General features: G+C 34.6%; 3 protein-coding genes across 3 annotated transcripts; 1 reads left to right on the forward strand and 2 right to left on the reverse strand.

Moving 5' to 3' along the window:
• The first annotated feature begins 3,360 nt into the window (after nucleotides 1-3,360).
• Nucleotides 3,361-5,049, forward strand: LOC110790819 (RING-H2 finger protein ATL52). Its single transcript, XM_021995591.2, has one exon. The coding sequence runs from the start codon at nucleotides 3,683-3,685 to the stop codon at nucleotides 4,757-4,759; it is 1,077 nt and encodes a 358-aa protein (XP_021851283.2). The 5' UTR covers nucleotides 3,361-3,682; the 3' UTR covers nucleotides 4,760-5,049.
• Nucleotides 5,050-6,446: 1,397 nt separating this feature from the next.
• Nucleotides 6,447-10,849, reverse strand: LOC110791969 (transcription factor bHLH71). The gene is made up of 3 exons (XM_021996744.2): nucleotides 8,834-10,849; nucleotides 7,589-8,035; nucleotides 6,447-6,675 (listed from the first exon to the last, which is right to left on the reverse strand). The coding sequence occupies exons 1-3, from the start codon at nucleotides 9,215-9,217 to the stop codon at nucleotides 6,568-6,570; spliced, it is 939 nt and encodes a 312-aa protein (XP_021852436.1). The 5' UTR covers nucleotides 9,218-10,849; the 3' UTR covers nucleotides 6,447-6,567.
• Nucleotides 10,850-11,563: 714 nt separating this feature from the next.
• Nucleotides 11,564-21,608, reverse strand: LOC110791962 (uncharacterized protein At4g17910). Its single transcript, XM_021996733.2, has 16 exons — nucleotides 21,401-21,608; nucleotides 21,240-21,303; nucleotides 21,097-21,142; nucleotides 19,201-19,334; nucleotides 17,805-17,878; nucleotides 17,627-17,708; nucleotides 17,431-17,520; nucleotides 16,648-16,721; nucleotides 15,870-15,957; nucleotides 15,440-15,566; nucleotides 14,264-14,368; nucleotides 13,837-13,963; nucleotides 13,703-13,754; nucleotides 13,564-13,608; nucleotides 11,855-11,953; nucleotides 11,564-11,737 (listed from the first exon to the last, which is right to left on the reverse strand). The coding sequence occupies exons 1-16, from the start codon at nucleotides 21,454-21,456 to the stop codon at nucleotides 11,585-11,587; spliced, it is 1,416 nt and encodes a 471-aa protein (XP_021852425.1). The 5' UTR covers nucleotides 21,457-21,608; the 3' UTR covers nucleotides 11,564-11,584.
• Between the last annotated feature and the right edge of the window lie 1,009 nt (nucleotides 21,609-22,617).

Here is a 22,617-nt window from a genome sequence, read left to right on the forward strand (position 1 = left end):
ATTTTGAGAAGAAAATATTCTATGTTTTAATTAGATATAGATATGTTAAATCAGTACAGTAGTGTGTCAAATTCAGTTTCCGGAAAATTCTTTATTCACCAGCTTGTTGAAGCTCATCTATGAGTTAAAAGCTTTTGTACCCGATTGTCTCAAAAGAAACAACAAAGAGGGTAGGGCCAATGTTGACTACGTTTCCTAACCCTCTTCAAATACACACCAATCATTATTGATTTATTGATATACTTTGTGTATCTTTCATCAAAAGGTGTAGTTGTAAGTTGTAAGTACCTTTCATAGGGGTTAATAATGCCAATCTTCACAACAAATTTGCAGCCCGTATGTAACAACAAATCGTGTACGAGTCCGTCTCTAAAAAATTTAGGTTCTGTTCTATTCACCTTACTCTTATTGCTTATAAGATCAGATCATATCAGAAAAATCAAAGCAAGTCAGATTAGAAGAAGCAAAAAGACGCTCACGTAATTCATTTACATTAGAATAGACTAGATTCGATAAAACAGAACAAAAACAAGAAAAATCAAATCAGGTTAGGTGAAAAGAACAAAGCCTTATTGTGATCAAACGGACTTACAATGTATTTGTAACCTTAACTACAACTCTTTAAGGATCCTAATAACTATGTTAAGGAAAATCTTGAAACTTATTACCTTATACCATATTATTCATCATGTACTTATTTTTAATGGGTAAGAAGAAATGATCCTACTGAACCAACACCTAACACGTGTATTCATCGTGGACCTGTGAAACCATACACTCCACATAGTTTTGTGACATTAAAGTATAAAGATCATAAAAGATGAGAAGCTTAAAATTTAAAGGCACCTTGACCTGGTCCTGTGGTGTCCTCTTGTTCTTATTGTGGCTCAACTAACTTTATCTTTTAATTACAAAATATTCCATTCACCATTTATATTTCTTTGAGATCTTGGTATATTCTTAAAGTTCTGTTATGCTAGATTTAAGTTCAGATTTGTATATTTGCTAGATTCTTTAATTTTACTCCACAATTTTATTTCCATAATGTGATATGTGATATAAAAGGGTACACAAATATTATCCACATACAGAAGAATGGACAATCTCAAGTTCATGGGGGTAGAATGAATGTTCTGATATATGCTGTAAATTTGCAATGCCCACAGTTCTACAATGCAAATATGTTTTCCAGCTCATTTATTTCTTCCATTTTTGTCTTGCACGTACAAGATGCACAATACACTTATCGTAAACCAAGACACAGAGTAACTTTTACCCCTTTTTTATAACTTTTACCTGATTAGGTACAAGTAGTATACAACACAACTAAGGTATGGGTGCACCGTGCACCCTCTTACATTTTCTCCTTGTATTTGCATTATAAAAGAGAGAGAATATCAATTGACATAAAAATACCTTTGGAGTTTGGATGCACCTAAAAATTTCAACTCAGTGTGTGGCAAAGCATCACAAGAGAGTACGCGACAATTTCACCAAAAAGAAATTGGGACAAATTTAGTTTATCAGATGATGTTTAATGTCTCTCGTTAAATCAGTGTGAGACAGTTTCATACTTTTGAGAAAAGATGTGTATATTAAATATTCTTCATGCATTGAAGTATATAATGCTGTTGATTTCTATTGTTTGTGCAGTGGGACAGTGGTCCTAACTAACAAAGTATCCTATGCCTCTAATAAAAAGTATACTTATTTGACAATTTAGACATGCTAATTAAGTAATTTTGATTAAAGAGATTCTTAAATTTATAAGCATATATTTATCTCATTGGTTAATTGTGGGATGTAGTACGACTTAAGGGCCTTTGATAGGAATGGAGTGTTATACACACCAAGCTGACATTCCTTAGCACTATAACATTCTGATTTTTGATAGTGTATTTTTACTTTTTTTTTATTCTTAATAAGGAATTAATGTGACTAATTGGGGTTTTTTTTTTTTTACATAAGTAATTGGATCATTTAGAGAGGTTGAAACTTGATCTTGGTGGAGTATAGAGATTATGAGGAATCATTTGCTTTTAGCAATATTTGCTTAATAGTAAAGAACTCTTTAGCAGCCACTCTCACTGACCGGGTTCTTAGATACAATCTCGATGTTTTTATTCAAAAATTATCACCATATTTTACTACGATAACCTCAGATGAGATAAGCTTTAGTGCAAGAAAGTACAAGGAGTAGCTCAATTAGTTGGTTTTGCTAATCATCGAACTTTTTGTGTTTGAGGTGATCAGTTTTTAAAGAGACCGGATCATATCAGATTAGATCTGAAAAAGTAAAAAACACTCACATAAAATATTAAGTCCAGACCAAAAACTAGAAAAATCATACCAAATCAGATAAAGAGAACAAAACCATAAGTTTTGACAGAGCATAATTGGTTATGATTGTACTTGGGAAAAGCAAAATCAAATCAGAGAGCTGACTTTTATTATCAAGTTGATGATGTTTAAGGAAAAATAATATTCTTTTAAGACATGTTTAAGATTTAATTAATTGCTTCTTTTACACATAGAAGGTGTATGATATGTAAGAACATAAGGTTTGAATCATGAAAGAATATATGCTTGTTGCTACTTGCTAATGCCTAGTGGGTTTACCACACTTTGGACATATAACCCATTTCATTTAATTAATTAATTTATATGATCAGTTTTTATACTGTAGTTAGTGTGTTAAGCAAGGTTTTGTTTAGTCATTTGAGTACAGAAGAATGAACATACTACATAATCTTGTTTCCAACCTAATTTAGACCAATGAAATAGTAGTACGGATTTACGGAATAGGAGTAGTAAGTTTCTATTTTCTGATTTCTTTGGGCATGTGTTTCGGATCAAATCATAGCTGGGTGCAACTGCAAGGGGGTCCACCAACTCCCTAAAAATTCTGGATACGCCACTGTCGACCACCTCGAAAAAAATTCTGGCTACGCCACTGCATATAATTATGGTGGTGTATAACGTTGCCGTTTTATGTTCCTGGTATATTAGATGATTGTGATTATTGCGGAAGTTAATTAATACATCTAGAGATTAATTTATCGTTACGCTGCAGGCAGTGGCGGATGTTAGGGCGGAAAATTTTGTAATGTATTTTAGTTATGTCGCCCTAAAATTTGTGTATAATTGTACTAAATTACATACTATATTGCTTAATTTTTCTACAGATCCCCCTCATAAAACTATTCAAGATCCGCCACTTATTACAGGGCAAAGGGCATATAAGTAAATTCCAACTCCGATATACAACTAACTTTCTACCCCATTCCCCCCCCCCCCTTCAATCATGTTAAAGAAGATTGCCCTCATGGGCCATATGTTAACATTTCTACACTTGACTCACAAAAGTGATTAGGAGAAGTGTACAAAATTTGGGCAACCAGAAAACAAAGGCATTCATTACTTTCATGAATTCCCAACTATCCCTAAACCTTAGTCAACAATTTTTCTAACCCCTTCACTTTCTTTCCTCAAAAGAAATGCTAAAGTAGTAAAGCTAAAAAGAAAAAGGAGGGAAAAAAAAAAACAATTAGATATAACACCCAAACACCCTTAAATCCCCTCATTTCCCCTGTATTTTCCTCCTCCTATGTTCAATCTTGCTAAAAATTTGATAATACCAATAAATATTTCAATTATTTGAGATAATATTATAAACAATCTTATGCAATTTCTAGGAAAACCAAAACCATTGTTACCTTACATGAACATAGAAGACTGTTCTCTAAGGTTATGCACCACAAACTGCCCTAAATGGTGTGATGGTATTTTCATACCGTTAACTCCACCACCACCACCACCTCCATTTTCTTTCCCTGAAGAAAACTCTCAACTTAGCCCAACTTTCTCACCTCTTGTAATTGCAATCATTGGAATTCTTGCAAGTGCTTTTCTTCTAGTAAGTTACTATGCCTTAATCTCCAAGTATTGTGGAAAAAACAACAACAACAGGGTTAATCAGCTTTCGAGTAATAATGGAGGAATAATTGTTGATGATGATTATGATGGTAATGGTAACCATCAACATGAGCCATGGTTTGTTACAACAACTGGGTTAGATGAAGGTTTGATTAAAAGTATCACCATTTTTAAGTACAAAAAGGGTGATTGTTTGATTGGAAGTAGTGGTAGCAGAAATGGTGAAAGTGATTGTTCTGTTTGTCTTGGTGAGTTTGTTGAAGATGATGATTTAAGGCTTTTGCCTAAATGTAATCATGCTTTTCATGTTAGTTGTATTGATACTTGGCTTAGGTCTCACTCTAATTGCCCTCTTTGTCGCGCTAATATAATCTCCTCAGCTTCATTAGTGGTTGCTAATATTGATAATAATAATAATAATAATAATGGTGTTCAAGTTCAAGATCATAATGGTGTGTTAGAAAACCAGGGTCAAAGTGAAGAAGGGAGTGATTTTCTTGTAGAAGAAGCAAGTGGGAATTTACCAAAAACCCCATTTCGAGCTTTGAGTGATCTTGGTGTTAGAGGTTATGGAGGAGAGGATACAATGAGAAGGTCAATTTCCATGGATCATAGATATGAAGCTCGAGTTTCAATTCCTGATCAATATCATGATCAATCTTTGAAAAGGGTAGCCGGTGAAAGCAGCAAGTTTGGTGTTTGTAGTGGTGGTAGTGGTGGTGGTGGTAGTAGTAGAAGGGTGGTGTTGCACGGTGTTTCGAGTGGTAGATTTTTGTTCAGTAAACATGGCAGAGGGAAAAATGCAGTGATAATTCCTCTATAATGATACAGTATTACAGTATATCACACCCCAAAACAAATGTAAGGGAAAAAGAAACTTTTTTCAGATTGTTAAGAATTGTAAGAATTATGATTTTGCAGATTGTCTTATACTAATTAATTTGTTTGATGTAATTTAGATGATTAGGACTGAAAACCTTGTCTTAGAATTATTTTTTCTTTCCTGTTTTTTTTTTTCACTTATAATTTTGATTTTAATGGGAAGTTGGATGACTTTCCTGATTGTGACCTGCACACCTTGTTTATATGAATATATTGTTTTAGGCATTTTCAGATTGGTTATAGACTTATAGCTGTTCTACTTGTTGTCTGGTTTGGCCGACTTTAGGGCTTACTCTCTGCGTTCCATAATGTTCGGTATGGATAATCTGGGTATTATTATTATCAGTAATGGAGGTAAAGGAGTTCAATTAAGCCAGACATCAATAAAATAAATGCTTCTTCAAGATTTGTCTCATAATCACTGCAACATTGACAATGTCTCCTTAAAGTCGAACCTTAGTTCTAATACAATTTGTTGGGCGCCTGCGCGTGTACTTCTTTGACATTGCCGAAGGTAGTCACTCTCTGTGCACCACTCAACTAATGCTCGAGGAAGGTCGTGTCAAGGTTCTTAACTCGGCCTTTAAACAATAGGGTTGTCAAATCGGGTCATTGGTCGGTTACGGGTCGGGTATAATCGGGTAAGGTATAATCGTATGATGTTTTGTACGTGGTCATTGTGCTCATGCGGAATTGCAGATTTAATGTGTGAACCTTTTTTTTTTCGGGTCACTTCGATTTTTGTCAAAAATCAGTTAAATCGGATTATTTTTTGACAGCCCTACTCAACAGGGCCAGTGCAAGGACTGAATCCCTTTCTGCTTGCACAACTGCACATGTACCATCAGATTCACGTTCCATTTGTATAGCACTGTGTAAATTTACTCGTTAAAAGCACTTATATTCTCTTACATAATGTGGGCTTGTATAAAAAGGCTGTAGGAATGTTTTCATATCATCAAATGGGCCGTTGATAGTTAAAACTTAAAAGTACTGTCAGTAAAGCCCAAAGCCCAATAAATACCAAATTGGGCCGTTGAGAGTTAAAAAAATGTTAAGGAAAATGATGCAAGATAATGTTAATATGGCTGGCTGGAAAGCCTATTTTAATTAGCAACTGTTCATATTTGAGAGAGGGAAAAGAAGAAACAAACAAGAATATTACAGTGTTACCTAATTCACTAACCCACCTCTTTAACCACGATTCAGAACGTGTGAGTTATTGGTACGTGGTGGTACGGTACACTTTTGGACGAGTTTAACAAAACTATAAACTAACTACGTGATGAATTATGTTATAGTACCTCCTTTTTACGTACCAAAACGTGTTGTGTTTCGGGTAACACTGGAATATTACAGTGTTACCTAATTCACTACCCACCTCTTTAACCATGATTCAGAATGTGTGACTATTGGTACGTAGTGGTATGGTACACTTTTAGACTGAGTTTAACAAAACTATAAAATATGTGATGAATTACGTTCTAGTACTACCTCTTTTACGTACCGGAACGTGTTGTGTTTCGGGTAACACTGGAATATCCCAAGAAACAACATCTTGGAGCATTGGCGGATGCAATGTTTGCTGAGTGGGGTCACTTGACCCCACTTGGCTGAAATTTTTTGCATAATTGTAATCAATTTTTGATTAATTCGTATTAAAAAGTACTTGATTTTGTTAATTTTTCAGTAATTTTGTAATAGTGACCCCACTTAGTACAATTTCTAGATCCGCCACTATCTTGAAGCTTAATAAGTTAACAAAGAAGGAGCAACATCTTGCTCAATTATTCTAAGCATGTGATGAACTGCCTCTGTAATACTATCTACAGTAGTGAGCTGGCACCCTTCTTCTACCTGCAAAAGAACATCCAATTCCATAAAGCTAAAACTGTTTAAACTTCCCCAAATTATGACCAGATGATGGCATCTCTATTTTTAGCAAACTCAACAAACATTGAAAACTAGCCTTTCCCCTATAAGCTAGGTAGGTAGTACTAAGTACTTTTATTTTTGCCAATAAATGAAGCTAAATTTGCACAATCATCAATTCTTTTCTTAATGACCATTGTTCGGCAATTAGAGTTTAACGTTTGGCTGTTTACTTTTTGCATTAGCAATTAGTTGATTCTCGTTTTGTTTAGCAGGTTAGATTGCAAATTTAACTAGTTGTTTGTATAAATGTATTTAGTAACGCATAGAGGTTCGCTAAAGTTGTTAATTATTTTACTTTTATGTACTCCTTTATAGCATTTATTTAATTTTGTTAGGTAAGAATAGTAATTATGGACAAAAATGTTTTTACAATGTTACATTAACAATTCTAAGCAAAAAGTTGGTGAAATGAGTCATTTTCAAAATGAGAGGTTTTATCTCAATCATCTTTTCAATATTTTTTTTTTACTAAACACCCCAACCTCTAAAAGACTAAATGTGGTCCAAACCTCTAAAAACCCTCTAAACCTCTCTTTACCAAACAAGGCTCTGATGTGTTACTCCAACCATAATCCCAAATATTCTCTGTAATAAGGAACGGTACCTTTTAAGGTATACGGCTAAAAATGGCAAACAGGTTGATCAGACCGGATTTGGTTTGGGTTAATTATGTTCATATCATATTTGAGTCCTTAATGCAGATCAAACTGAAGTTATCTAGTTTCATACACAATTCGGGTGAGGTATATATCGGTCAGTTTTGCCAAGACTATGTATAGTACACTATAAATGCATATAGAAAATGTAACAAAATGTGGCAAATGCAAATACATACCTTCAAACTGATGGAATACAGGACTAAAGGGTCCAATGTGGTGACACTGAGATGAAGAACAGTGAACCGAAGTGTTTGGAAACCAGAAACCAATTTTGATAACTGTCTTGGATTTTTCTTCGAAAGGATTCGAAGATTTGCATGGGTTTCGATCAAGGTGACCTCGATTTCAGCTACTTCAGCTTTGCTCTTTAAGGTATACTTGTTACCAACTTCAGAAAAAGTTTGATCAGAATCTGTGAAAAATTCTGGGAATTGAGTTGACAATGTGCTGTTGTAGGTTGTGGTTGGAGTATTGTTACTGTTACTGTTACTGTCACCGGTTTCTGATTTCATAATTCCTGTTTGTTGCAGAAAGATCATCTTCTGAAGTTCAAGGGATTGTACAAGATGTTCAAGCTCCTTCACAAATTCTATGGCACCACCAACTATTGAGGCCTGATCACCCTGCAAAAACATTGACATCAAATAAGGAACATTTACAGAAAACTAAATTTTATGTGTTTGAGTGAACTGTGAAGTGACTAATTCTGTTAAGCCTTAAACTATAATTGTCAATCTTACAACAGAGAAGAGTTCAGAATCAAATCCAAGAAGAAAAACAATATCCCTACATCCCAAAATAGAACTAATTTCTTTTTAGTTCGTCCCAAAATGAAAGGTCATCACTTTCTAAATTTTGTGAACACAGTAGAAAATTTGAACTTTCTCATGCGAATCTTGATCATAATACCATATCCTAATGAGAATTCCTGAGAGAGATTAGAATAGTAAGGTGAAGATATAAAAATTTAAACAGAGAAGAGTTCAGAATCAAATCCAAGAAGAAAAATAATACTCCCTCAGTCTCAAAATATGACTCATTTCTTTTTAGTTCGTCTCAAAATAATAGGTCACTTTCTAAATTTAGTTAACACGGTATTAAATTTGAACTTTCTCATGGACTCTTGATGATATCCTTAACTAGGATTCCTGAAGATATAAAAATTTAAACAATGAAGATTAGTTACGGTATTTTAGCTCTAAATTCGTTAAAAGGACCACAAATAGCCCGTATCAAATCAACAATTATTTAGGGACGGAGGAAATAATAAAGAGATACCCAAAACAGAATAAATAAAAAGTCAAAGTTCTCATGCATGTTTACATCAAGCTCTCATCCAAGACAGTTTAGTTTATGCATTATTGTTTATAAATAATGTTAGCAAGAACAGTAAAAAAAGTTATGGAAATAATAATACTTACCCTTTGAGCATAAGATTCAGGCATAAGAGAACGAAGAACAGCAAGGTGTTCATTCATCTGTTTCCTGCGATTCCTCTCAACAGTAATGTGAGTCATCCTCTGTGTTTCAGCTTCTTCTTTGTTCTTGCTAACTTTTGGCCTTCTCCTTCTCACCTTCCTTCCTTGTACAACACCTAAGTTCACCCTCTTGCTAGCTGTTCTACTACTCGGACACTGATCCATGGATCCCAATCCGGATATACCACCAAGATTTTCAGGGTTTTCCATTACAAAAAGATCATCCATAATGCCAAAATTACTTCCATATATAGGAGCATTATTCAGAGTTTCATAGACCATGAAGTTGAAGAAATCATTATAGTTAGGCATCATTTCTAGGGCCATCTTAACCTATGCATAAAATAAAACTAGGCTAACAAAGAATTTTCTTTTTAGCAAAGAAAACAGAGGAGTAAACTGAGTAAGAGGATTATTGTTCTTATATCAGTATGAAACTTAAGAAAGGTATAAAAATTCAAAAAATAGATGAAAGCAAGAAAAGGGATGCACGTGAGAGGGGGAACCTGTTTCAGGAAATATCTGAGTATTTCTGAAATATCAACGGTGCTAATATGAGTTTAGAGAACAGAGTAAGTTTTGTTTTTGTTCCACCCTTCAAAATTCATAAGGATGTAATGTATACCCAAGAAACTGCCATGGTTTTCTGCTAGGGATGGTGAGAAAGGGGACCCTACAAAAGTTGCATGGAAATGAGAATACTTACAAAGTTACACTATAACAAGCTGTGGAATAGCTACATAACATAATAGGGACCCTTGAGAGAGGGAGGGAAGGTCCTTAATTTGTCAGGTAAAACCCACAGATTAGACGCCTAAATGTACCACTTTGTCACTCACAAACACACAAGTCATTATCGGCTAATTTGCCTTAACTTGCGCATTATTACATTTAACTAAGGCTCTGTTTGGTTCACCTGATGATATTAACTTATCTGAACTTGTTTTCCTTAACTTATACTGTATTTGGTAATAGTATAAAAAAAACTTACTTTTTTGTGAACTTATCTAAACTTATTTTTTCTGAACGTGTGCAAGTTTATATAAACTTAGCTTTTCTGAAATAAGTCAAAAATAAGTTAAAGTAAGTTGAAACAAATGGATCCTAACTTTATTGCCCAACATAACATAAACTAGTGATGTAGCTGAAACAGAGGAACTATGTTCATTTTGATTCTTAGGGGTCGAACTTAAGTAATGGTAGAATATAGTTCACCAAACTACTAGACAAAGACAATAGACAATTGTTTAGCGACTAGATAAATTGGTGGAAACGATATAATTATTTCACCACTAAATAAGAGGTCACTCTTTAAATTTTGTTAATTACGTTTTAAATCTTGTACATCACGAGAAATGATTTTGTCACTCCAAAAGTTAATTTGACACTTCTTTCGTAACTTTGTGATGTGATTAGGAGAAGTGCCAAAAACTTGATTCGGAGTGCCAAAATCAATTGCCTTGATGTAGCATTCACAATCTAAAAACAAAGAGACTACTACATAAGCAAATGTGGGGATGAAAAAGAAAATTGAATTTAAGATAATTATGGTAATTTTATTTAATTTCATAAAAATAAACCTGATCAAATGTACCAAATTATTTAGATGACGATAGACAGAAATCCAACTCTACAGAAAGAGTGAAAACAAACAGATACACTGACAATTACATAATGCACGTAAATCAGCAAATTAAAATCAAAGATTGTGTAAAGTTTAAACCATGAAAAGTCCATTGAATGTGACCAAGTTTAACAAAAGAAAGCGATATATGATTAGAACACTAACATCCATATGGTCCCGACCCGAACCCGTAGGGAATCGACATTAGTCATTCACACCACTCAAAACCCTGTTAAGAGAAGAGATTTTATTGAACTGGAAAGGAAAGAAACTGTTTTCCTAAACAGGTGAAGAGGACATGGTGGTGGACCTTATTGGGCCCATCATGGACCCATTATGGTCCAAGATGCCAGATTACGCATCAGAGGGTTCCATGTGAAATCTTACCCCTCAATATAAGTACATGATTATGATTATATAAAATGTAAAGAAAAATAAGGATATTGTTTCGTTTTTCTGATGTTTCATATCATACATAATAATAATAATTATTATAATAATAATAATACACAGAATAAGGACAATATATAATACAATCCCAAGACTAATCTCTTTTCTATTCCAGTGTCCTTTTTTGCCAGCTGATAGAAAGTCATACCAGAAAGCTAACCTTTGCATGAGGAGAAACAAACATACAAAAAAACATCTTCACATTATAATGACCTGTAATATTGTGATTATGATATTTTTTATAAATATTATAGAGACAAATGTCCCCATGATAAACAATGAACCAGATACATGTGGCCGATACGGATTGCGCCCCGGGACCGACAAATCAAAATATGCAATGTAATTTGAAAATAAACCTGTGAATTTGTATTTATCTGTTCTGCAGAATACATATTATTCAGAAAGACAGCATCAAGATTAGGAGAAAAATGTTAAAGCTTTGGGAACTGATGAAGTCTTAGTCTGTTTTGATTTCTGGTCAATGTAAATCAGATCAAGCAAATTGTTCAATACACATTACACATTCATAAAAAAAAAGTTTATAAATAAAAGATAATGATAGAAATCAAATCATAAAATAATTTGAAACTGGGGTATGGTGCTGAAATGATCCATCACTACCAAAACTTCAACCGGAAATTATAAAATTTTGCAAGTCCAGTGAAAAGACACAGAACAAATGCATATAGTAGTAAAATAGCCAAGGCTTGATTTGAAGAGGCAAATAGAGTATCAAAAGATAAGTTTACCAGCCCTGTTAGCAGATTTGCCTGCACAAGAAAAAAGAAAAAAAACAGAGAAGAATTAAACCTAAAATGTACAGATCAAGAGATATATAATACGAGAAAATAAATATAAGTAACTGAAAATATAGAAAGTTCACTTACCAGAAGAAAGGATGCTAATAGATTTTGGTCAAAAGCTGCTTCAAGAGCTGTGAAATTACTTCCAGGAACGAATTCGGAAAGCATAAAAATTGCCAGAACCTACAAATTTTAGCATAGTTTACAAGGAATTATAAAAGATGAAGACAGTCAACATAATAAAAAGGCTACTCGGAAATTTTGAAATATTAGCAGTTTTCCCGTCAGCTAAAGGTAGAAATTTACATAATAAACTGAAATAACATTGGCCAATACCAGCAATTCAACTTGTAACTTTCATTGTACACAAGGAGAGATAATAGAAAGGCAGTGGGAATTGAATCAAATAAATCAAAACCAGTTTCTGTTTAGAAAGGTATTGAATTAAGGAAATGATGATGGATCTTCAGAGTAATCAGCACTTATTGTTCTAAATGGACGGTCAAGGTAATGCATCCCTTTAATGTTCTTTTTCCACTACTATCATATGTCAGTTAGGGTGCTATAATCTACCATTTGGTACCTCTCCAATTCAGCTACATATTAACAGCAACTGAATCCTCCTTTCAGTCTCTTTTCTCAATTTGAAGTACACAACAAGAGTCTTAACATGCCAATGTAGATATTGAATTAAGAATAAAAACAAATCTTAAGTCATGTAATACAAAGAAATAAGTAGGTATTAGGTCCACCGAGAAATAGAGTTTGCACATAATAAGGCACAGGCCAGACTTTTCCAGGGAATGAGAAGATTGGGACTACTTACATGGTTGTTTCCTTAAGTTTAAGCAGAGCAGAGGGGAACACACAAGAAGTCTAATGTGCATTTTGTATTCATCAAGATAATTTTGGAACTATGGAATACTTTTTTGAGGTTTTATCATATTGCTTCACCACATCCAGAAAAAGTGGTTCACTTGCTTTAGAACTAATAAGGCATCTCATAAATTTTCAACAGGAATGTTCAGCAATAATGCTAGAAACAAGCTTTAGACATGTTATAACTTATGTGGTTCATTTGCTTTAGAACTAATATAGCATCTCATAAATTTTCAACAGGAATGTCCAGCAATAATGCTAGAAACAAGCTTTAGACATGTTATAACTTATAATGGTTTATCCATAAGAAAACAAAAATACTGCAATTAATATAAATTGGGCTCACACTAACCCCACTAAGCATCGGCCACAACCACTGACGTAGTTGAGTTGAGGCTCTAAGCTGCAGTAGAGATCCATAACAGAAGGCTATTCACCTAGTTTATCTAGAATCTATTGCAACCATCCAACAACAGAAAAGTGTAGTTAATTCTCTTGTTAAAAAAGTAACTGTAGTATACTTGATTGTTCAGGACATTAACTAATTCCATTTCCTATAGGCCTAAAAACAGCAATTTTACTCTGGGATTGGAGTCCTTTCAGAGTTCAGTATATAGAACGAGGGTCTCTAAAACCCAATGGTGAAGGTTCAAATCCTACTAAGCATAGTTTCCAATATTATAACTTTATAAGAAATGAAAACTAATTGTTCAAATTGCGCTTTCTTTTACATGGTTTAGAACTTGACTTAAAAAAATTAGGCTTTGATAAGAGATTCGAAAAGACTCTTAACCAATAGAAGTTTAAGTCATACATTATAAAGATGACGTAAGATACAATACCACACCCAAGAAAGATCTTTCTAACCAAATTGATTATATCAACTAAAAAGAAAATAAAGGGAAGAGGTATACCTCAAAAGTTACAGCCAGCACAAGCATCACATACGCCATGTTGCACTGAGAGAAAATATAGTAAGAATTTACTTAATTCTGCAAAATTAAACAAGAAGCTAAAAAATCAAATCATAACCAAGCAGTATGGTAACTATACCATTCTTCGCGAGACTTGTTCCACATGCTGGTTTAAAACCAGAGTCAACAACCTACATTGTTCAGAAATGCTTAGCTGCAGCTAAAACCACCTAATGGAAACTACAAATAAGTTCAAGGAAAAAGATACTATACCAGAGTACAACAGAAATGGCGCAAACTTCCTTTCTTGTCTGCTGATCTCTATGTGAAGAACAAGAATTGTTCTTAAAGAATAGTTGGTAGCTCAGCTGAACACCAATCAGATACATACTCATATATCCTAAGAATTAGAGACCCGTTAATATGTTGACAGAAATACACTCTTTAAACATCATAGGATGTTCAAAAAAAATTAAGTACAAAGAATTAAATTCAAATAAATTGTTTTCGTGAAAGGCAAGAATAATGGATCTAAAAATTAATGCACACATTCAAGAAACAACATCTAATGATACAGTTGATTAGCAGGGAATTTTAGTTCCACGCCAACCTGAACTAGCAATTTTTCTTATTTTTCTGCCATAAATCAAAAGTTTTCAAGGAGCACAAAAGCGAAAGGAGACTGCTTAATGGCACTTACCAAATATACTGAAGACACCTTCCTTGTTTTCGCTTATAATGTCCAATCCTCTCACATCAGATAGCAGATATTTGTTTAAGCCCTGCACCAAAAAGATTTGGTACCCTGAAGGACTGATTAGTCAATTGAATTAACTGGGTATGGGTAGACTACTCATAACTGTCTAAAGTATAATATCAGCAAAAAGGAAAGGGAAATTAATAATAATAATTGTGAGGTTCACAATGTTCATTTAGTAACCTTTACTCCATAGTTACTGCTCACGGTAATCCTAAGGTGTTTAAGAATTCACATCACACCAAAACCATTAACTTCACCGATTTTATAAACTTCAGTCAATATTACAAAAACTTTTAATCTATTACCAACAAATTCATGTTTTGATTTTAATTCTGACAATCGTAAGGTGCTTAAGAATTCACATCACACCCAAAGCATTAACTTCATCGATTTTATAAACTTCAGTCAGTGTCACAATAACTTTTAATCTACCACCAGCAAATTCATGTGCTTATTTTAATTCTTATAAGCACCGTAAGCACTCTTGCTCCCTAGTTTTGTATAGTGCAGCGCAACGCTAGAGTTTAAGGACTGAAGAAGTTTGATTAGCTAATCCCCCCCCCCCCCCCCCCGGGGTTAGGGGCGGGGGTGAAATATGAGAAAATTTCACAAGATTGTAATGAATTTGGAAAAAAAAAATAGCTATTTCTAGCAAGAGGTCTTCTAAAGACTCATACTCACCCAGTCACCCGTCCCTTATTGTTTCCCTCATTTTCCTTTTTGGGTTGTCCCTTTGAATTTGCCCAATTCTATATAGGGACGACTACTTAACTCTCACACCACTATATTTGGTCCCACCACTTTTCTCTCTCATCAACTCCTCCCAACCAAAAATTATAAAAGTGACTTCACTCCAATGGGGCAAACAAAAGGGGGCAGAGGGAGTGGAAATCAAGGTTAGCGCACGAATTTGTTCAGCCTCAGATTACTAAGTTTTGCAAACTATAGACCCGAGGTTATAAAACTAACAGAGTTAAAGACTGACAAAAGATGGAATGATGTAAACTTTTACAAGCCTCAGGCTGCCATTGTGCATGAACTATGGGACAAGATAATCATATTAATTATGAAAAAAATACAAATAACCATGTAAAATTTTCCACAACGAGAACATACCTGTAAGAATGGACAGACCAAGAATCCCACAGTATTGTGGATGAATATTTATTGCTGATGTCAGAAGCGAGATTGCAGCAAGAGTAAAAAAGAAATTCCAGTGCACACCATATTCCCCCACATGGACCTAAAATGACAAAATGACTAGCACGTGTTACAACTTACAAGAGCCTCTTTGACTAACAAACAACAATACGCTACATTTTCAAGGGTATGTTTACAAAGCCACACTATCAAAACCAAGTTAAACTAGTACTCCCCAGTTAGGACTAAAATACAATGGACATTTAATAAACCTGCACAATATACTCTCAGTCAGAGGTTACTAACAATAAATCTCTATTGAGTTGTCTTCAATTGGAATGTATGATTGTCAAATGGGAAAACTAAACCAGATACAGGGTTATACAAATTTCTTAACAATCTTCACCTGATAATCCACTCCTGTAGTTGAAACGAGACGAGCAAAACCCAACAAGATCAGTGGACAAGTAGACTGAAGGGCAGTCTTCCATCCTCTGTGGTCACATAAGCAACAATGGGAATTAAATCCAGGGAACTAAGCTAAATATTGTTCTAGTAAGGATAATATGGTGTATATAAAAATAAAAATTAAATTACAATGCAGACATAAATTTCATAATAAAAAGTATTTTCTCCCTCAAGCCAGAAATCAATTGAGCACATGGGACAGAATGGACAGTAAGCCAAAGAGAAACGTACATAAAGTACATAAAGTACATTAGAGCCATTGAATGAATTGAAGACGCAAAAGCATTTTGGTCTAGATTCTAACCCAATTCATTTCAAAACTACATAAGCTCCTTTTTACAAATAGCTTGAGAAATTAAAGCACAAAAGCAGTTCATTCTACTTATGCATCTCTCGGGGAAGGAACAGAAGATCATGAAGTCTAGATGAAAACCACTTGCAAAAAATGAGTCAGAAACATTGATATCCCAAAGAAACAGAAACAATATCACAGATGACACTTACGTAATGAGGAGAGGGAATGGACAACCTAAAAAGCACCTACTTTTTAGCGTCTCTATTTTGTTCAACGTAATCTACTTCTGGTTTCAGCAATGATTCTTACCCTTGCCTAGTAATTATCCCATTTCCTCCAATAAAATACTTTTTTTTGCCCAAGATTAATCCTTACAGTTTCGTGGATGTTACATGTCAAGCCTAACAACAACAAAACTCACCCTGAATAAACATTACGTGCGTGTCGTGAAACCAGGGCATTTGCCACCACAAATGATCCCACGCCAAGATCCATCTGATACAATCATACTCAAAGGGATAAGTTACCAAAAATGTTAAATGGCCATCATAATGATTTACCATAAGGCAAATTGGTGAAGATCGGGTCACACTGAGTAAGACAGCAAGAGACAGTCAATATTTTACAGCCATGTGGGATTTTGTATAACTTTCAAAAACTATTAACTTTTCAAAATTTAAAGAAATACATAAACAAAGATAATATGACCAAAGCACTAAATTAGAGATGGTGAAAAAGAAAATGTTGAAACTGATTTCAACTTCAAAATAACTGTGGACCTTAAATTTTGAAGTGTAGGTAATACAATAATAATGCCCACTATATGTGGAAAAACAATTGGCGCTTTTTGGTTTTGGCTTCCATAATTTACTTCATGCATCACACTTTGATGCAGTCAAGGTCTCAGGACGATGAATATAGAACTATACATAACTCAGTCAGAACTGTGAGACAGTGACAAGTACAATGCAGAAAGGCCTTAATTACAAGAACTTTTGCATTTCCTTTCTTATTCAATTTCAAATTGTACATGCTGCATTATCTCACTGGTCTTCAATTCAAAGTTCGCCCATAGTATTTGCAATCAACCAGAAAGCCAAGAAACTTCCCATAGAGAGATTTTATTGATCTTTTCTTTTGAATTCCAAAATTTTGTGAGTTAACTAAAGGTAGGAAAAAATACTTGAGTCTACAACACTCTTACCCAACTAGTTCCATAGGTCTCTGTCTTCGCATATTTTCGAGGGAATATTTTGAAGTCAACAGCAAGTATACATACACATGTAATTATCATCTGCAGCAATCATCCTTGTGAGACAAGAGGAACCTTATGAGAACGTAATCTTAAAGAAGTGAAAATTCGTCAAAAAATTAAAACAAAAACAAGGTGAGACGTATACCATGACAACTCTAAATGATGATATACTTTTCCTTACAGTATCACGTGGTTGGCCGCTTCCAGAAGATAAAAAGATATTATATCTGCACACAGAACATTAGAAGGTTGTAAACCACCAAATTCATGTACCAATAATCAATAAGATATGTCAATCACACTTTGCATGACATTATAATTACCTTTTGACTAACATACAGAAGAGAAGAAAGAATGTCAGTGATAGTGCTAGTTTATGTACATATTCTGACAAAACCTGCAATCCAAAACAACCTTTTGTCAAGTTGATTAATTTATCTTTGACTGAAGTATATTAAATATTGAACAATATACATGTATGATAACAAATTTCAAAGCATTTATATGCCTACTGCCAACAAGTTCAAAATAACACGGCATATAACATTACAACCCAGCACTCAGGATCAATTGCTTCAAGAGATTGGTTTGGTGTGTCGTAAAAACAAAATAAAACTTAAATCCGGACTCAAAGTAGAACTAAAACTTAATACAGTCCAGCCTTAAGCAAAACAACCTGCACAAACAGTGATTTGTGAACAACAAACATACTGGAAAATATTAACACGCGGCTGGCTCTCGCATTGCAACGTACTTATGTACCTAACATTAATATACAACAAGATAAACAACTCACTTGTCTTCATGATGATTTTTCTTTTCTGCACTTCCAATTAAGCTATTTTTTCACTTCAACAGTTTAAAGAAGGAGATATTATTTGCTAGTAAATCACTTCTTGAAGATGAAGCGGAAGTGCAGGAGTAGTGAAGGACATAGACTTTTACAATGTACTCATCCCAAACAAATTTAACTATTCTACAATATGCTTTCACACGGAAGTTTTGCAAAGATCATGTGTCATAATATAGGGGTCTATACCTAAATAGTGTTGTTACTTGTTAACAATATATTCCTCACCAGAATACAAACCCAAATCTCAACACAATATATTAACAATTCACAGCCCTTTTCATTCACAAGCCCAATACTCAGCCAGGTAGGATCTCAAGAGTGGGTGCCATTGTGGTCTCAAGTAATTAGCCAGTCGGTTTGGCTTCTTAGACACGGGTATTTAGAAGTTTGTCAAGAAAACATTCTCAAACTAGGGATTTGTTTACCAAGCAATCCTATTGAAATAATGTAGATGAAAGAGGAAGCAGCTCTATGAAACCCACACTTTGAAGACTTCCACTGATGGTTTACTAATGTGAAGTGTAAAACCGCACAATGCACAAAAGGAAAATTACTGAATAAATCCAACCAAGACTGATGTTGGGCAAACATTGAGTCCAATGTAACAGACATGTTTACCAAGAAAGGGCATCTTCTCATAAGCCAGCAATGGATTAGCAGTTTGGAACTAGAAGACAGTTTTAACAGTGAAAGCAGACCAGTCGGCGACTGAATAACAATGGGATCTTATGCATGATTTGAATCAAAACAGGAGGGAGAAGATATAGCACTGAGAAAATTTAGATCAATTATACTGAAGCAGACAAGGATATGTATAGATGAGGTCCTCATACTTGTTTCCTTAACATTATATGGCAGTAACTTACAGTGTGGACAAAGAGGATAGGAACAACAATGAAGAGAAAATCCACAGCCACTGACACCATGTAGGAACTGGAAGACTTTGCAGTAGCTGAATCACTATCATCTTTCTTTGACGACCTCTGTGAAATAATGGAACCTGAAGAAAGAAGATCAGTCTTCTAATCATCCGCAACAAAGAATAATGATTCATCCACAGACTGGAAGACATAGAATGGACACATAGGACCACATTTTCAATTTGTCTTAATTACTTCCTCTTCGTTTGATAAGCAATACTACACAGAAAATTCTTCAGACAATTTTTGCCCAAAGAGAACAGAATGTAAAAGGAAAATGTAACGGCAGTTGTGAACCTGGATCGGAGATGAGAAAAGAAGATAACAGAGCTTCAGAAAGGAGGGGGGGGGGGGGGGGGATCAACGCTGCATAGAAGTTTGAATTTGACTATCATGACATGTAGACAGAACAGAAACAGGAACAAACATGGTCAAGATAAGCCCACTTTATCCTCATCGAGTTCAAACTTCACAAACGGGAAGAAACAATGAGAAATAGGCTTGTATAGTGCAGAAATAAGGCCAATGCTGACATCTCATCTGCTCTGCCAAAAACAACATTTACTCTGAAGTTTTAATTATCAAAGTACGCTAGACGAAATTTCATTTCAATGAAAACTACAAAAGAATATCCTCATGTTATCCTTCAAGGCCAGGTTGAATCTACATCCTCACTGAAGCACTCAAAAGCTGTGACGAGAAAATGAGAAAGCTGGAGAAAAAAGAACCCTATAAGTTATAACAACTAAGGTTTTGAGGCTGGAATCTTTAATTCACTAAACAGTCAAGGATGGGGCTTAGAACACAACCAACAGATGCTGTTATTTTTCAGCAGAAAGCTGGAGAGAGCGGAAGAAAATCGTAAAGCCAGTAGTTGTATGACTTGTATCTATGATACTTTGGATTCAAAGAAGACTTTTCTTAATATAATTGGATCTCTACTGCTTTACAATGTTAACATTGCAAGCTTACTTTCCAACCGCCCGAGACTGAACTTCCTATTTGCCTTATACTGTTTCTCCACCTAACAACTAAAATCAGGAGGGAAAAAAAGGGTAGAAATTTGGCAAAACATAGTGCCAACTGCCAAGAAAGTTTTAGACACTATCACAAATACTTCCGGAACATGCATCAACAATAACCCAATGCCTCTAGAGATTGAGGCTCCCACCCTTGGCAGGGAAAGGGAGTCGGTTTCATGTAGTTCTCCCTTTCCGTTATCACAGTTTAGTGAATTCAATTTGATGAACCAGGAAACTCCTTTGGTTAATCATGTAAATAACGAAGTAGGCATAGGTCACAATCAAACCACGCTTTGCCAACAGGCCCAACACCTTCTCTCCATAATCACAAGGGTAAGTATGTATATTAGCTGCCTAGTAACTTCGGCATAGGTGATAGTCTCGTACGAAGCTACAGTATTTCCTAACATCCATTTTCCTTGGTCTTCCTTACTGCTTTCACAAGGATGCTACTCAACCAGATCTTAAACATCATCTTTCATCTTTGTTTTCCTTAGTCTCTGAGCAAACCACAAATATGCTACTTCATATTAACCTTCAACCACATGATCAATTCTTTTCATTCACTCCCCAAATCTCATCCCAATGATTCCAGCAGCCACATTGAGTCGGGGTAACTAAATTATAAGTTTATAACCTAATTCATTTCAATACTATAACACAAACCCTAGTCTGTTGTACTCCTTCGGAGAAACTTCCCAATTGCACAAGAAAATTCATACCTAATACACAATTATCCTAAGAAAATAATCAGTAGCTAGTTCCAACAACTCCCGTAACACTAATTAAATGCCGCTAATTCAAAGCCAAAAATACATACCAGAAACATAATTTAACCCAATTGCACGCCGAATCAGCACAATTACCTGAAAATTAGGGTAAGAAATTGCAACAGAACTCAACAAATGTATTCCATTCCACAATTAAGAAATTAAGGAAGCAGAAATGTTGAAGAAAACATACAGGAATAACGAGTGCGAGTGAGAAAATGTCGAGTAAAGATGATCCAGATAAGTTGCTAACAAACCTAACAGTGATACAAACATGAAACTAAGAGTCAATTAAATCAGATTAGACTCTGTTGAAATTGAATAAGGAGAGAGAAAGTTGAAGAAATGAGTAACTGTTCTTTGAGATGCTTGTTGTGGTTGAAGGACGTTGTTGCAGATGAATCCGCCATTGTTGATGATGTATACGGCTCTGCTATTCAAGTTCTGCAATTTCTTTGAGTTAAGCGGAAGCGCGGGTAAAGTTGGTCATATACGAGACATGAGGAAGACGATGTTCATTGAATCTGGAGATTGGAGACTAGAGAGGAGAGAATGGTAAAAAATAAAAATAAAAAATACAAAAACAAATAAAAAGTCTTTAGATTACTCTTAAGTTCTTTACCCTCGGTAATTCTTGGCCCTTATTAACTTAATCAGGATTTCGTGGATACCAACGAGTTTAATTGGTAAAGTCTTGAGAGGTGGTATTCCGTATTAAAGATCTGAGATTAAATCTCGTCTACATTATTTGTGTAACGTTAACCTAATTGTAAATATCCATCTATCATCCACGATCCATTCAACTGTTATTCTTACATTGAATGTAGTTTTGTGTAACCTCATCGGCAATGGGTGAGCATGGGTTGGGTACCCGAACCAATAACATTATCGTATCGGGTAACCGATAACCAATAAGGCTAAAATTGATACCCATGATCGAACCGACCGTTAAGTTCGGGTACCAATACTTCGGGTACCCAAACTTTCGGATCGGATATCGGGTACCCGTTATGATATCTAATTAGATAAAAAAGACTTTATAGCTAGATTATTGTAATATCATTAACACTAAATACCAACGTTAACCCATGATTTTGACTACATTACTAATGAAATTAGAATTTACTCATATACATACCATTTAGGATTCTGAGCTCTTGGCAAAAAATATTTAAATTGGGAAAAACTTAAAAAAAAGGGCTTATCGGATCGTTATCAGGTACCCGTTATTTATAAAATGATATTCGTAACCATATCCAATAACCAAATTTTGGATCGGGTACCCTAACCGATAACCATATCGGTTCGGGTACCTTCTTTTTCGGATCGGATACCGGTTCGGATTTCGGGTTTTTGGTTTTTCGAATAGTTTTGCTCAACCCTAATTGGCATCATATAAAACATTGTAGTTTCGTGTAATTTATTTTTTAAAGAATTGAGAGGAATAATTTCACGATTATTGTTTACCTAATTAAACACATTAATGTGGTATGTTTTGACAAAGGGTTTAGAAATTGCATACTCTAATGCCATTATGAGTTCTATATAGCCAACTTTTAAATTTATGTTAG

This window comes from Spinacia oleracea, chromosome 6, assembly GCF_020520425.1.
Source record: "Spinacia oleracea cultivar Varoflay chromosome 6, BTI_SOV_V1, whole genome shotgun sequence".
Taxonomy (NCBI): domain Eukaryota; kingdom Viridiplantae; phylum Streptophyta; class Magnoliopsida; order Caryophyllales; family Amaranthaceae; genus Spinacia; species Spinacia oleracea.